Source organism: Balaenoptera musculus, chromosome 10, assembly GCF_009873245.2.
Source record: "Balaenoptera musculus isolate JJ_BM4_2016_0621 chromosome 10, mBalMus1.pri.v3, whole genome shotgun sequence".
In the NCBI taxonomy this organism is placed as follows: Eukaryota; Metazoa; Chordata; class Mammalia; order Artiodactyla; family Balaenopteridae; genus Balaenoptera; species Balaenoptera musculus.
Window position 1 is genome coordinate 96,618,449 of NC_045794.1, and position 16,818 is coordinate 96,635,266.

The 16,818-nt window shown below is 36.8% G+C and overlaps 1 protein-coding gene across 1 annotated transcript in view; it reads right to left on the reverse strand.

Moving 5' to 3' along the window:
- ST13 (ST13 Hsp70 interacting protein) overlaps positions 1–16,818 on the reverse strand; it is a 29,691-nt gene that overhangs the window by 2,008 nt on the left and 10,865 nt on the right. Inside the window, exons 5-11 of the mRNA XM_036864811.1 lie at positions 13,500–13,566; positions 7,820–7,904; positions 7,588–7,698; positions 5,231–5,333; positions 4,000–4,116; positions 3,314–3,362; positions 359–492 (exon numbers count right to left, since the gene is read on the reverse strand). Of these exons, the coding sequence (XP_036720706.1) occupies positions 359–492; positions 3,314–3,362; positions 4,000–4,116; positions 5,231–5,333; positions 7,588–7,698; positions 7,820–7,904; positions 13,500–13,566 (666 nt within the window). The remainder of the gene's footprint in view (positions 1–358; positions 493–3,313; positions 3,363–3,999; positions 4,117–5,230; positions 5,334–7,587; positions 7,699–7,819; positions 7,905–13,499; positions 13,567–16,818) is intronic.

Genomic DNA, 16,818 nt, shown 5'->3' on the forward strand with positions numbered 1-16,818 from the left:
CAACTCAGGTTTGGACAAGTCCCTGAAGCGTAAATATTATTAATGTGTACTTCCAAGTCCAACTCAATGATGTCACTTCAGACAATGAAAAAAAAGATATACAATTTTGATACAAAGAAAAGGACAACGGGATGTAATTATCAACTATTACAGAGTATTTCCCTATAAACCACTTTAAAAAACTTAAGCTACTCATTCTGAAAAAAAGAATATGAATGTCACAACTGCATAATAAGCTATCTGGTAATTCAGCTCAATAAAATATGGCTAACAGAGTAACCTTAACCTGTCTCCACAAAGAACTATGAAAGAAATGCCTCAGTGATATGAAGTCCAACTCTGTTCTTCCAAGTCTTACCTGCATGGCCGCAAGAACCTCTGGATCACTAAGAATTTCACTGAGCCCAGGCATTCCTGCCATTCCAGGCACGCCCCCTCCCATTCCAGGCATTCCTCCAGGAAAATTACCAGGCATTCCGCCAGGAAAGCCACCTACAAGAATAAATGAAAGATCTGTATAGACACCAAGCATATTCCCAAGCAGTCTGAAAGTACACTATTTCCTCCTGATTAAAATAACACATGTGCATGCACAAAGAACAAAGGTGCTACTAAACACAAAGTAGTCTGAACATTCTAACTGGATGTAACAAGAGACAATTTTTTTTTTTTTTTAATTTTTATTTATTTATTTATGGCTGTGTTGGGTCTTCGTTTCTGTGCGAGGGCTTTCTCTAGTTGCAGAAAGTGGGGGCCACTCTTCATCGCGGCCTCTGTTGTTGCGGAGCACAGGCTCCAGACACGCAGGCTCAGTAGTTATGGCTCACGGGCCTAGTTGCTCCGCGGCATGTGGGATCTTCCCAGACCAGGGCTCGAACCCGTGTCCCCTGCATTGGCAGGCAGACTCCCAACCACTGTGCCACCAGGGAAGCCCCAAGAGACAATTTTTTAACATTAATTATTTAAAAATAAGGCTGTAAATATTTTTTTTCCTAGTAACAAGACTTTAAAAAGAAAACTAGTTGGCTTCCCTGGTGGCACAGTGGTTGAGAATCTGCCTGCTAATGCAGGGGACACGGGTTCGAGCCCTGGTCTGGGAAGATCCCACATGCCACGGAGCAACTGGGCCCGTGAGCCACAACTACTGAGCCTGCGCGTCTGGAGCCTGTGCTCCGCAACAAGAGAGGCCGCGATAGTGAGAGGCCCGCCCGCGCACCGCGATGAAGAGTGGCCCCCGCTTGCCACAGCTAGAGAAAGCCCACGCACAGAAACGAAGACCCAACACAGCCAAAAAATAAATAAATAAATAAATTTTTTTAAAAAAAGTGTATGTTTAATAAAAAAAAAAAAAAAAGAAAACTAGTCTTACCTCAGAGAGAAAACTAACAGTCCCTTGGAATTATAAAATTAAAAAGTCTCGTAAGTCACCTCATATCTTATCTTCTCATTCTTTAATATTATTTGTCTGTTTCAATTTAAATTCGTAAGAGTTTAGTTTTTTTTCCCCCAAAAAACTATATTCCCCTAAGCTAACTGCTTCCTTCAAGAACTACCTGAAATGCTTCTTATAAAAAGCTGTGGATTTTTGGGAGTCCCCTGGTGGTCTAGTCGTTAGGATTCGGTGCTTTTCACTGCCGCAAGCCAGGTTCAATCCCTGGTCGGGGAACTGAGATCCTGCAAGCTGCAGGACTCAGCCAAAATTTAAAAAAAAAAAAAAAAGCTATGGATTTTAATCTCCACCCTGACTGCCTCAAAATTTCTGAAAGTAAAACTGAAAATCTGCATTTTTAACAAGCAGTCCTGGTGTTTCTTTTTTACACTGAAAACAATGCTCTAGTAAAAAAGTTTAATTCTCCCAGTAAATTTTTAGATTACAAACTCAAACTTTTCTACTCAGTTTTTCACTATCATAAACCTTTATGTCCATTGGAGATATTCTAAAATCACAATTAACACCAATATAGGGACATCCTAAAAAGAAATACAGGTAATATTAATCTACAGATCAAGGGTCATTACAAATAAAGCTATCATAAAGAAGAAACACCTATAACACAGTGATTTCCATCTGTCTCAACAATACAAACGTGCCCATAAATAACTAACAATCACAGATAAGGAGATCTAATCGGGGGCTGAAAACAACTTCTAGCTTCTTATGCTACTGCTGACTTTTTAAAACTACTTTCTACAAAAAGTGACCCAAGGCAACAATAGTTAGCCAGTCTGCTTGTCAAATCCATATAATAAAACCCACATAACAAAAAATTCTCTCTAGTACTAGTCCACATTAGTGGTCATTTTCTAAAACAAAGGTACCTGATATAAGATATTATAAACAGAAAGTAAGCTATGAGCTAAAATTTATTTTCTTGCTTTTTCTCCAAGTCATCCCCAATGTATGCTCCTTCTTTTTTTTTTTTAATGGCCTTTTTTTTTTTTTTTGAGTGCCTTTTTAACAGCTCTTCTACCTGTATCGCATAGGCCTCTGCTATCATTCAAGGCTTTGCCTCACTAGTAATTTCTGATCACTTGACATTTGCAAGAAAGGGAAGAATGTGTTGATATATTAATTTTACACTGGATGCAGAACTTTTTTGTGCTTAATGATTCCATGCTTTTACCTAGTATCCTCATGAATATCAATGTATAATAGAACAAAATTCCATTACGGCCATTTAGGAACACTCTAATTAATACTTACATCATAATAAATTCTTATAGTCTTTTAATAAAATACAATGCTCAGACCTCAGTAAATTTTATCTATTTTTAAAAAGTATACTGCTCAGAATATGAGGAAAATAATGTACTGTATTTCCACTAACAAAATTTTTTTTTTTTTTTTTTTTTATTAATTAATTAATTTATTTATTTTTGGCTGTGTTGGGTCTTCGTTTCTGTGCAAGGGCTTTCTCTAGTTGTGGCAAGTGGGGGCCACTCTTCATCGCGGCGCGCGGGCCTCTCACTGTCGCGGCCTCTTTTGTTGCAGAGCACAGGCTCCAGACGTGCAGGCTCAGTAGTTGTGGCTCACGGGCCTAGTTGCTCCGCGGCATGTGGTATCTTCCCAGACCAGGGCTCGAACCTGTGTCCCCTGCATTGGCAGGCAGGTTCTCAACCACTGCGCCACCAGGGAAGCCCTCCACTAACAAAATTTTTAACGAGAATGAAACTTTCTAGAGGCTGACATTCTAAAGACTCAGTGTTCCAGGGACTAATGGTACAAAATACAATATACATACCTGAGCCTCCAAATCAGAATATTACCCAATTATTTACAATATTAAGAGTTTTAATTTTTCTTTCAAAATACCTGGAAAAGAGCCATACTGAGCTCCTGATTGTCGTCTGGCTTCTTCCTCCTTTAATACAAAAAGGAAATAAATTATGTAACAAGAAGGGGGAAGTCTGCTGTCCACGCCTACCTTATCCATGCAAAACCATGAAAAAACTGTAAAATAAGCTAGTTAGAGGACTTACAAGAATGACAAGTTTCAAATGGCAATGTTGGACTAAAGGAGACACCTCATCTCCCAAAAAAACAATTTTCAATTGGATTCTCAATGAGTAAGTATTACTTTTGGTAATGATTTCAAGTAATATTTTTGATTTGTAACTAAAACTAAAAAATAACTAGAGTCAATTTTAAATAGCTATGAATCCACTATTAAAACGGAAGTAATCATAAAACTTAAAATATCAGGGCTTGCATCCTAAAGAAAGCAAATAATACTGCCAAGTTTTAAATTAATTACTTAATCAGGAAAAAGTCGATTTTAGGAGAACACAAACAAGGATATAAATTGGTGCTATACAACTCACTTAAGAATTTGAAGACTAAGCAATGAAGGGAAGGAAAACTTCCTTTAAGTAGTATCACTATCCTACAGAACTGCAGCCAGCTCTTTTTATTTAGGAAGAGCCAGGAATTAGAATGATATCCAAAAAAGTCTGATCTACTATATTTCGCTTTTAATGGTTTAAGTATAGAAACCTTACCCTCTGGGCTCTCTCATGTTCTTCCCGAGCCTTTTTGACCCTTTCTATTCTTTCTTTGATCTCTCGCTCTTCACGTTTTCGCTCATACTTTCTCCGATGTTCAGCAATTTTCTGGGCCTAGGGAAGAAACAGCCACAGAAAAATTTCTTCTCTGAAAGTTGAATAAAGTCAGCACAAATCAATGGTTTTGTTAAAGAATTACTTTTCTTTGTGGAGAGATTTAATTCAACACATAGTTGTGAAAAATGGGTTAGATTTACCCTATAGAAAAAGACCTATCTCAGGCTTTAACAAGTCCACTGTGAAACAAAGAGAAGAGGCTGGGATTTGAAGTTAGAGAAAAATGTTAATTTCAAACAATTACCTAGTGCAAGGATGACAAATAGATGTCAAATTGCATGACAATTTTTGCCTGATACCTGCCATGGGAAGGCAGAGATTGGGAACACACATACCAGTTACTTCCCACAGTCTAACTATACTGAAGTTTTCCTCATCAATAAAATGAGGGGGCAGGGAGAAGTATGTTAGTCTTAACCATAAGAATCAAGAGAAAATATGTACCAGGCACTAGTACCTAGTCCATGCCAAATATTTGGAATCTAGTATTTATTCACAGAATAATATAAACGTAAGAGATTCATATTCAACCATTATTTTAGCTTGTTTATGATTATTTTTTAAGAACCTTGTGTTCTAGAATATCTCATCCGATAACCTTGCTGACTTAGCCCTGTTACAAAAAGAAAGAAAATCAAATCATCTGATAGATTAAATTCAATAAAACTTCCACCATCTTAAAGCCTCTGATAGTAAATTCTTGAACTTTCCACAAAGCTGAAGGATTTACCATGTAAACGCACTAAGTTGTTTTAACTAACAATTTTAGATAGAAATAAGGACAAACCAGACTCAATCTTGGGATGCATTTTATAAATTTTCTATTTGTTCTTTTGCTGTAAACTTGATGCCCCTTTTCCATTTCTAACCTTCTGGTTATAATTTTGCAGGCTTGCAAACAAAATAACATAGCTTGCTGTAATACTGCATGAGAAATTAAAGCATGAAAACCCAATGAGATTTCCTGAGTTCAACACAAATTTAAGTGATTACAGATTATATAACTTCCAAAGATTGTTTCTTTGCATCTGCTTTGCAGTTAATTTACTGCTAGGGTGTTAAGTACTAGAGCCAATTAGTAATGACTTTTCCCTTCTCTACTTTACCATACCCTTGGTTGAACTTCTTTCAGCATTGCACTAGCATCTTCATCATAATCCAGCTTACAGGCAAGGGCAAGATCATGGGCAGCTTCTTCCCAATGGCCCAAAAGTCTGAAACAGATTTTAAGTAATTTTTGGAGCCTTTTACACATATTCACTTATGTAGCATGGTGTCTTACTTCCTTATTATAAAAAAGGACTGTTACAGAAGAGGTTTAGATATTCAACTACAAATTTTCATGAACCAATTCAATTAGTATGTTCCACTCTATAAAAATTTAGGAGTTTAAATTTCCTCTATGGTAACTGTGAAGCTGTTCTACTAAAAAATGTTTAAAAGCTTTTAAAAAATTGTTTTAATTCACAGTATTATGATATTTTAAAAAATTATGTAGAGCCGCAACTTTCAACTCATTAAAAACAGGGTTAACATGATGCGTATTCAGCATGCTACCTTCTATATGGGATAGAAAACAACACGTGTGCACATTTTATTTAAAAAGGAGAGATGGGATGGATCAGAAACTAAAGGTTGGTGGAGATAGGTAAATATGGAGTAGAGGAGATAGCAATGGAAATGAGACTTCTCTGGGTATACCTATTAACTCAGTTTTGACTCTTTAAACATGCAAATGTTTTACATACTCAAATAAGAAAATTAAATCAGAAAGGACAGAAATAAAGCAAGCCCAAACCCTGAATACAAACAGAAATAAAAAGAGGCTAATTATTTATCACATTGACAACATAAACCATACAGGAAAAATTAATTCAAGTAATTTTTAAACCAGTATGCTGACTGTATATCTTAAGTGAGACATATTCTAGGGATAAGAAAGAACTGCAAAATAAACTTTACTTAAAGGGTATATTATTTTTAAGGCATGATTCTAGGAGAATACTGTCTAAAATACAAAATGGAAAACATTTAATGTTGAATTTTAATTGAAAATATCAGTGCAAACTCAAAATTTCTCTATTTCTTTCCCTAAAATCATTATTTTTAAATGTTTTTTCTGACTGCTAATTGAAATGACAATGACGATATCCTGGAAACAATAAACATACCTAGTGGCCAAACTTCAGTTTCCACAAAATAATCCCCCCTAAAACAAACCAAGATTTTCTGGAGAAATGGTCTATTCCAAGTTGTTTGTTTTTTTAAACGGTTTTCTTTGATGTTTTATATATATATATTTTTTAAATTTATTTTTTATTTATTTACTTTTTTGGCTGCGTCGGGTCTTAGTTGTGGCACGTGGGATCTTAGTTCCCTGACCAGGGATCGAACCTGCATCCCCTGCATTGGAATGCAGATTCTTTACCACTGGACCACCAGGGAAGTCCTTGGTCTATTCCAAGCTAAAGTACAAGATGAGTTCTTATACCAGAAGGCCAAGAAATGCTCAAAGACTAATGGGGTCGATCTCAAGACAATCAACAGCAATGCATGACCTTTCATATACTTAGAGAGCATTAATACAAATTTTCCAATCTTTTACCTATATCTTTGACATATGTCTTCATAATCACTAGAGCTACTTTTTAAGTCACCTAATACAGTTGGTCCCAAGCATATTCATCTTCATCTCCATCCACACTTGAAGCACAGTACCTTTTCAATCCATGTAAGATGTAAATAGCACAGGACATTCCATCCCAAACCACAAAGACTCATCTGTATATTAAGTTTTGCTTCCAGGGTTGATTACTGATCTGGGTTAAATTCACCTCTTTATTTTCCCCCTTATCTGACTGTTCATGTGACCTAGCAGCGACCGAAGTAGTCTGAAGCTAGTATATTCCTTCTTCCATAATATATTGGTTGTTTAATGTTAAGTTACAAAGTCTGAAAATAACAGAAAGTTTGTAAGACACTGATATAAAGCCACTCTCTTTACTTGGAGATAACTGAGAAAAATCCTTACCTTACATTTGGCTATATGTGGCCAAAAACTGTTAACACTGGTATTCACTGAATGGAAGCAGTGGAAAGAATTTTTATTTTCTTACTTGTTCCTTATGACATTCTCTCAATTCTACATATTGAGCATGTATTATATTAAAATTAAATCCTTAGGCAATTTTTTAAAGATTTTTTTTGATGTGGACCATTTTTAAAGTCTTCATTGAGTTTGTTACAATACTGCTTCTGTTTTATGTTTTGGTTTTTTGGCTGTGAGGCATGTGGGATCTTAGCTCCCCAACCAGGGATCGAACCCACACCCCCTGCATTAGAAGGCGAAGTGTCTTAACCACTGGGCAGCCAGGGAAATCCCGCAATTTTTTTTTTTTAGATAAGGTATATTGAAACATCAGATTTAAACTTAAAGAGCTCTGAAAATAATTAAGCCTCATTATTTACCTGTGTGCTTTCCCTCGCCACTTGTATGGCTGAGCAGAATCAGGATTTATTTCAATAGCTCTGTCACAGTCTCGGATGGCAGCATTTGGCTTCTGTAATTTGATGAAGACACTAAAAAATAAGTATGATATTAAAAAGTATTCATTTCAAACAGTAACTTTTTGGGGATTGCCACAGAAGCAATTCTATCTAAACAAATAAGCAGAAATTAGTTTTTATTTAGAGTTCTCACCTCGCTCTCTTGGCATACAGAATGGCCAAACGAGGATTTAGCTTGATGGCATCTGTGAACAAGTCAATGGCTTTCTGTAGTTCACCTAAAGTGAAACAAAAGTTTATTGAGAAACAGTGGATAAAAAAAAATTAATAAAAACTGTTGGTCTCTTAAATTAGCCTTTCACATTTCCCTTTTAGCCCAGTAAGACTAGTTTCTAAATTAACATACAAAACTGGCTCTTCAAAGCAAAATCTTTAACCATACCTATACTATAAATCACTCAAGACAGACAATTTTGGGGAACATAACCCCCCTAAAAAATATGAGAATACCACATTCTTGGTAGGACTCATTGGCTTTTAAATTTAGATAAAATCAAATGATAAGTCAATTTTATTCTATTAATTACATTTTCTTTTATCCATTAAGTTAAAAGGATAGGGCTTCCCTGGTGGCTCAGTGGTTAAGAACCCGCCTGCCAATGCAGGGGACACGGGTTCGAGCCCTGGTCCAGGAAGATCCCACATGCCGCGGAGCAACTAAGCCCATGCGCCACAGCTACTGAGCCTGCACTCTAGAGCCCACGAGCCACAACTACTGAGCCTGCGTGCCACAACTACTGAAGCCCACGCGCCTAGAGCCCATGCTCTGCAACAAGAGAAGTCACCACAATGAGAAGCCCACGCACCACAACGAAGAGTAGCCCCTGCTCACCGCAACTAGAGAAAGCCCGCGCACAGCCATGAAGACCCAATGCAGCCAAAAATAAATAAAATAAATAAATTTATTTTAAAAAAAGGATAAAATTAAAGTTATAAAGGAAAAAGTACCCATACTAAATTCATAGGGCTGATAAAAAATTCAAGAAAACTATACATATCAGAGACCAATAAAGTACAGCTCACAAGCCAAAAACAAAAAGAAAGAAAATTAGAACTGATGAGAGACCATACCCATATTTTAAATTCACTTATTGTAGCCCATTCTCATAGTTAGCTTCTTTTATTAATCCCTTCAATAAAGTCATTTAACAAATAAACATAATAAAGAATTACAAGAGTTCTTTGCACAAAGTCTAATTCTCGGAGACAGGAAACATGGGGAGACACAAGACAAGCAGAATTTTATAGTAAAGGCCACAATTCACTATGAAAAATATTTACCCAGTTAACAGAACTCATGAAATGCAGAAAAATGTTCTGTCTTATCAGTCTTATTAGTTACTACTACAAATGTCTATTAGAAGTTATTACACTAGGATGTCTAACAAGCAACTCACATCTACCATGTTCAAAACTGGAACTCTTAATTCCTACCCCATCTCCAAATCTATTCCCCAACCCTACATTCCCAACTAAACAATTTTATGTATATATAGTAGGATAACACAGATAAATATATTAGAGACAAAGATTTTGACTCTAAACTAAATGGCTCCTCCGTTCAGTCTAGTTTAGAGGTCAGCAAACATTTTCTGGGAACGGCCATTTAATAATTATTTTAGGCTTTGCAGACTCTAACAATTTTAACTATTCATCTCTGCTGTTTTAGTGGGAAAGCAGCCACCAACAGAACGTGAATGGCTGTGGCTATGTCCCATTAATTTTTTACAAAAAGAGGAGGCTGCAGTTTGGAAACTCCTGATCTACCTCAAGCCCAAAACCTTGGAGTCATTCTTGATTCCCCAATCTGAAACCAAAATCCCTGTAACTCTACTTTTAAAATATATCAAGAATCTAACTACTCCTCACCTTATCAGGCTAGTCCCAAGGTTTCCACACAGCACAAAGAGACACAGGACAGTTTATCTAGCACCACATGAACTACTGGCTTGATATAGTTCACAATTTCAACACTGAATCACTATATTCCTTTTGATAGTACCTTTGAAAAAAACTGTTTTTAAGAAGTTTCGGGCTTCCCTGGTGGCGCAGTGGTTAAGAATCTGCCTGCCAATGCAGGGGGCACGGGTTCGAGCAATGGTCCGGGAAGAGCCCACATGCCGCGGAGCAACTAAGCCCGTGCGCCACAACTACTGAGCCTGCACTCTAGAGCCCTCAAGCCACAACTACTGAAGCCCGTGCACCTAGAGCCCGTGCTCTGCAACAAGAAAAGCCACCGCCATGAGAAGCCAGCGCACTGCAACGAAGAGTAGCCCCTGCTCACCGCAACTAGAGAAAGCCTGCGCACAGCAACGAAGACCCAACGCAGCCAAAAAGTAACTAATTAATTAATTATTTTTTTAAAAGAAGTTGTTTCTATGATAAAAAAGGAAGAACTGTAGAAAAAGAGATGTGGAGCAGTGAGGGTGGCCATGTCCAATCTGATTCCAAGATCTGAGAAGCTGTTTAATGCCCAACATATATCCACAGCTTACTGGAAAATAAACATGGTTATTAAAGAATTAAATTAATATATTTTCTTTCCATTTGTCTGTATTATTTTTTTCAAACAATCACTAACTTGTTAGGACATAGATACTTATGAAATTGTTTGAACCTAACTACATTATAAACTAAACTCTTATGTATTTCTTTTGGCCTAGGAGTGCTGTGAAAAAAGTGAAAATGGTGAGGACACTATAAACAGAGCAAGTTTGGGAAACTCTGCCCCAATGCAAGCTATCATCATTAGCTACCTGGACTACAAAAATTTCTTCCCTCCCTCTGTGGAGTCATGAAAATGCACCTTAGATTTGTTGCAGTGAGCACAACTGATGGAGATCGCCATCTTCTAGGCTCAAGGCTATACTCCATAAGCTGCTCCCAGCTACTGACTGAATACAGGAAGGATAACCAGGTAGGCCCATTCTTGTGAGACGTGCAACTCCTCTAATGGGCAACCTTGGCTTGCCTAGACTTTTAGAAACACACACACAGTTGAAGACTTTCCCTACACAACCTTCCATCTCTCCTACAGAGGGGTAAGACCTACATGATAGCCTCACTGTCTTCCCAGACTCCTCCAGTTCTCCCTGCTCCCCCACCTTCCCTCACAGGTATTTTCCTAATATACCTCTGCCACACCAACTCATGTCTTGGCTTCTACTTCTCCAATGAACTAACATACCCTTAATCTGTCCCTAAAATCTGATCTACATAGAGTAGCAAGAATAATCCTTTTCAAAAGTAAATTCTTCTCACTATGAAACTCTCCTAGTCAAAAAACCCTCAATGGCTTTGCATAATCAAGGATAAAATCCTAAATCCTTAGCATGATCTACCAAGTTCTTTAGTGAGCTGTCAATCACCTGTCCTCCTCACCACCTTTCCACCACCCATCTCCCACCCTCAGGCACTTCTCTGACCTCAACTCTATCACTCTTATCCCTTTGCTGAGCACACTCCAGATAGTCTGGCCTTTCTGCTATTCCTTGAACACGTAACTGTCCCCAACGCTCTCCCAATTAACCTCTGTATTTGTTCTCCCCTATGTCCCCAAAAGCGCTTCTTTACACGGCTTGCTCCCTGCACTTCATCAGGTGCTTTCCTGACCACCTTATATAAAATATAGCTTCCATCATTGACTATCCCTTTACTCAGCTCTATTTTTCTTCATAGCACTAATTACCACCTAACTTTATATTATAAATTTGTTTATTTTTGTTCTCCCAAAATATAAAGTCCACGAAGTAAAGAACTTGGTGTGCTTTGTTTCCCGCTGTATATCCAGCATCTGGAACATGGTAAGCCTTCAATAAATACTTGTTGAATAAATATATTAAACTGAAAAAGCATAACAGAAATACCTCTAATAATGTGACAGCTGGAAACACTAAGGACTTAATAAGAATAGTACCAGTACCTTAATATTAGTACCAGGTACTATTCTAGGCATATTATACACATTTACTCATTTATTCCTTATGACTCTATTAGGTAGGTATTATTATCCATATTTTACAAGGGAGGGAACAAAAACAGAGGCAGAGAGAGTAACTTCTCTAAGTTTACGTAGCTAGTAAGCCCCAGAGCTGGGATTCAAACCCAGGAACTTGGGCTCCTTAAACCCAGGGTTTAACTATATTCCTGCCTCTCAGACCCCAGGTGGGGCCTGAACCTACAATCCCTAGCTTATAGTACTAATGTTTTATCCCTGTAAGATACACCATAAAATTGTACCTATTATAAAGTTAGAATTAGGCTATATCTACACATAAACATAGCTTGGAAAAAAATAAGGAAAAACAAAAATGTGACTTATTAGGTGGTGGCTGTTTCATTTTCACTTTGTTAAATATTGCTTAGACAACATATAAGTAAATTTAAAAAAATACAAGACAATATGCCAAAATAAGTGACAAAAATAATGAGTTGATAGTATGGCACAGTAAGATCCTGGGCAAGTCAAAACCCCTCTAAGCCCTCAGATTATTCACTGATCTGTAAAATGGGACTAGTTTGAGATTTTAATGAAATAATGCACATTAAAATATAATAAAACTGGCAGGAATGTAGAAGGCACAATTATATGCTAGGTAAATAGAAATCTTAGGTGGTAGGGAAATGAAGAAAAGATTAGTGTGGAAAAGGAATGGTCAGGAAGAGAAGTGGCTGGGATGAATTGATGGGTACAACTTAAAAGTTGAAATAGGTGAAGAAGAGCTTTACAAAGAAGCAAAAGTAAAGGAACATTCTAGGAAAGTGAGGTCTGGCTGGAATGGAAGGTTAATACTCAAAAGAAATAAGGCTGGGAAGGCAAAATATAGGATCTGACTCTAGCAGGTCCAATGCTATGATGAGCTTCAAAATGTATGCAAAAGTTAGTCACAGGTTACAAGCAAAGGAGTGTGTACCAATAAAAACAAGTTCTAAATAAGAATAATCTAGGGACAGTGAAGAGAAAGCAATGAAGTAGAGACATGTCAGGTAGACAAACTATTAAGGTAACTGCAATAGTATAAACATATAAGGACCTAAGCTAAGAAGGTGGTGGGATTACAAAGCAAAGGAACCTGAACAGCAATCAATACTGAACTCATTCTAAAATAGTCATCTTCTAAGTCTAAGGATGAAGTACAAATGCACAAGAGCATTATACAATAGCATCTATTCAATGATGGCATTGTGACACACTACACCACACAGCTATAAAGGGGTTTGCACAGTACCCAAGTTAATAAATAATTTGTTTTTATAAATTTTAACTAATTAAACATAATACTTAATACTACCAGCACTCTCCCACTCTGATAGGATTTTCTGAAGGGGTTCTAACAGGCAGAGACTAGAACAAGAGTGTTATATCGATGGACAATATTTGTCAAGGGCGTTACTATGTAAAAAGTTGAGGATCATTGATCTAATACCACTTTTGGGGAAAACCTTTCAGCTTTTATGATTATTATTTTTTCAGGTTTTCCCATCAGGCTTTTATTATAAAGAAGGTTCCAAAGCCTCTTGTCAGTGGAGAAACACTATAGTCAGGAAAGTACAGTCTTTGAGTTACAATCAGGATCTGTACACGCCCTGAGGCAAGATAAATTGATACCTGAGTGATTTCAGCCTCTTTATTAATGGGAAAGGGGTGAGTGGAGGACAGGACGCTTTCTTCTCCAGTACCATATACTCAATAAATTTAAGTTCCCTTCCAGTTTCCCACCATTAACAGGTATTGCAGCAGAGAAGTAGAGAAGAGAATAGTCAGACTACTATAGGAAATGTAGCAAAGAGAAAAAAAAAAAAAAATCACTCACCATCATTTAGGGCATCAATGGCAGCCACTTTTTTATCATTTGCCTGATCCATCATCTCCTCAGTTATCTATGGGGAAATTGAAGATCAACTAAGAAGTAGTAGAAAAGCAAAGGGAAGGAGGAAACAATTTGGACTTTCTTAGGGATGTGGTAGTCACAACCCCCATTTCCACTCATTCTTCTCTGGTCTCAAGGGAACAAAGAGGATAATTGTAATAAAGGATTAGTAAGAAATCTTATATAAGGATACATTTTAATCTTTCATACTAAATAATAAATATCATTCCCTATACTCTGCCCTAGACATGACTTTTGCTTCCCTCCATCCTGATTTGAGCAGGTTTTTCTGCCCTAGTTTTTACCAAATCCTTTCTAGTTATTCACAAGTACAGGCATAGCTCGTTTTATTGCACTTGGCAGACAGCACTGCACTTTTTACAAACTGAAGGTTTCTGGCAACGCTGTGAGTCTACTGGAGCCATTTTTCCAACAACATTTGCTCACTTTATGTCATTTTGGCAATTCTTCCAGTATTTCAAATATTTTCATTATTGTATTTGCTATGGTGATCTGTGATGTTACTACTATGACTTGCTGAAGGTTCAGATGGTTAGCATTTTTTAGCAATAAAGTATTTTTAAATTAAGGTATGTACATTGTTTTTTAGACATAATGCTATTGCACACTTAACAGACTACAGTATAGTGTAAACATAACTTCTACATGCACTGGGAAACCAAAAAATTTGTGTGACTCACTTTATTGTGGTGGTCTGGAACCTAACTCACAATGAGATCTTGGAGGTATGCCTGTACTAAAACCCAGTCTCCCCACAAGTAGAAAAGCTAGTTCCTAAGAGGCTTGAATCTTAGAAGAGAAATGTCTCATTCTTTTGGTCCAATGAACATCTATTGAGCACCTATACTAGACAGAACAAACACCGTACAAGATGCTGACAGTACAATGATTATTAATAACGAAAACATATAGCAAACAACGTCCTACAAGAAGCAATTTCTTTAACAAACAAAAATCCACTCTATCACCATCACTGTAAAATATTACTGAAGGTGCTGGCTAATCATTAAGAAAATGATTTGATACGTTTAAAAACTGGAAGGAAAATACCAGCTGTCTTTATACATACCTAGAAAATCTAATAGAACTGACAAGCTATTAGACCTACTATGACAATTCAGTAAAGTTCTCTTTACTGAAGAGAACAACAAGAGAATACAAGAGCAACATAAAAAACAAACCCAGAGTTCTTCCACATCAGCAACAATTATAAAATATAATAGAACAAGATACCATTCTAAGAGCACACAAGACTTTCATGGGAGGGAGCGGGGGAAAACATAAAATTCTATTAAAGGACACAGATATATACCATGCTCATGAAAAAATTATCAACTGTATCAATCTACCCCCAAGTTACTCAATAAATTCAAAGCATTTCCAACAAAAATCCCTACAAGTTTTGGACAAACTAAAACTTTTTAAAAGAATAAAGGAAAACACACTTTGCCACATAGTAAGACATCCTACAGAGCCAGGATAATTTGCAAAAAGACGACTTCAGTTTATGGCAATATGATGCACATGATACTCTGAACAAGTCTAAAACACATCTTTTATCAATAAAAGCCATCTTTGGCCTAAGAATGTAGAAATCCTCAAAGAACAAAATAAAGTGAAGGCTTGAAATCCAGCCAGGTGCCAAGTGCTCCATCTGCTTTCACCCTTGTGGAAGGTGTCAAACCGGGTGACCTTGCAATTCTGTTTTTGAAGATAGTACAGGACACATGAAACAAAGTCTAGATTCAGGTGAAACAAATGTATGTTGTCTAATCAGACATCCTCCAAAACAAATCTGGAACCCCAAATGCCTATACCCACAGGCATAATGGTATACCAAAAATAAACCTGTCCCAAAGAGGGAAACCTATATAGAGAGAAGAAAAAGAAATCTCCCCTGAAAATTCATAACCACAAGCCAGCCTTTCCACTGGAATTCACATTACTTCTGTAGTTAAATAAGCAATGAAAAAACCATGTTGAGAATTTGAAGTGATTCTTGAGCTGGTCGCACCAACTCAGCGTCTTGATGGAAGCAAACATCTCTCTCTTTGGAGGAACACACCTTCTACTCAGGCCTCAAAACCTTTCCACAGGTAAAGTTTACAAGAACTCATGGTCAACGCACACACACAAACTACAGTAAACAAAGTACCTCAATGAGCAAGAGTCAGGAAAAATAACAGGAGAATAAGACCAGCAAAACAGTCCGATAAAGAATTTAATGTGTTTAAGAAAATAAATGCAAGTTCTGAAAATGAGTAAGGATCAAGAGACTTATAAATAACCAAGTGGTCTTTAAAAAGAATCAAAGAGAAAGTATCAAAATGAAAAACAAGCATTCAAACTCAAACGTCAATGGAACAGCTGATTAGACAAAGAAAGCATACATAATTCGTCAGAGTGATAAAGAGATGGAACTTAATAGTGAAAAAGTCTGTATCTAACTACGGCTCCAGAATGAGAGTAGAGAGAATGGGAAAGAGGCCATTTTTGAAAGAGATACTAGCTGAAAATATTCCAGAGCTAAAAAAAGTTAACAACCCTAGGATTTACGATGCCCAGTAAACCCCAAGTAGGATAAATAAAAAGTATTATAAACCTAGACACACCAAGATGAACGGCACCATCAATAAATAGAACATGATTAATTTTTTTTAAAACAAATGTTGACAAAGTATTTATATTCGTTCTTAACAAAGATGCACAAGATCTTTATGGAGAAAAAGTTAAATTATTTAAAGACATTAAAAAAGACCTAAATAATTGCAATCATTGTTGCTTTTGTTGTGGTCATCCATGTACAATGCTTGGTGTCAGTCTATTTATCTCTTGTAAAAGTAAAATACAGTGTGTGTGTGTGTGTGTGTGTGTGTGTGTGTGAAAAAAAAAAAAAAAAGACCTAAAAATAAAACAGATATCACATTCATGGATAATCTCAATAATGAGGAGATGTAGCTTCTCCATATGTTAATTTAGATTTAATGCAATTCTAACGGAGGGGGGATAACAATCTGATTCTAAAATTTATATGGATGAACAAAGGGCCAATAGCAACCAAAAATACTCCTAAAGGGTTGGGGGTCCTTGCCCTACAAGATAACAAGACTTAATATAAAGCTATATACAACAATGTGTCATTAGTGCATGGAAAAAAATTAGACAAGCAGAACAAGAAAACACCAAAACAGACCCACACATATACAGAAACCGTGTATTCTGGCATTGGTGAGGAAAAGGA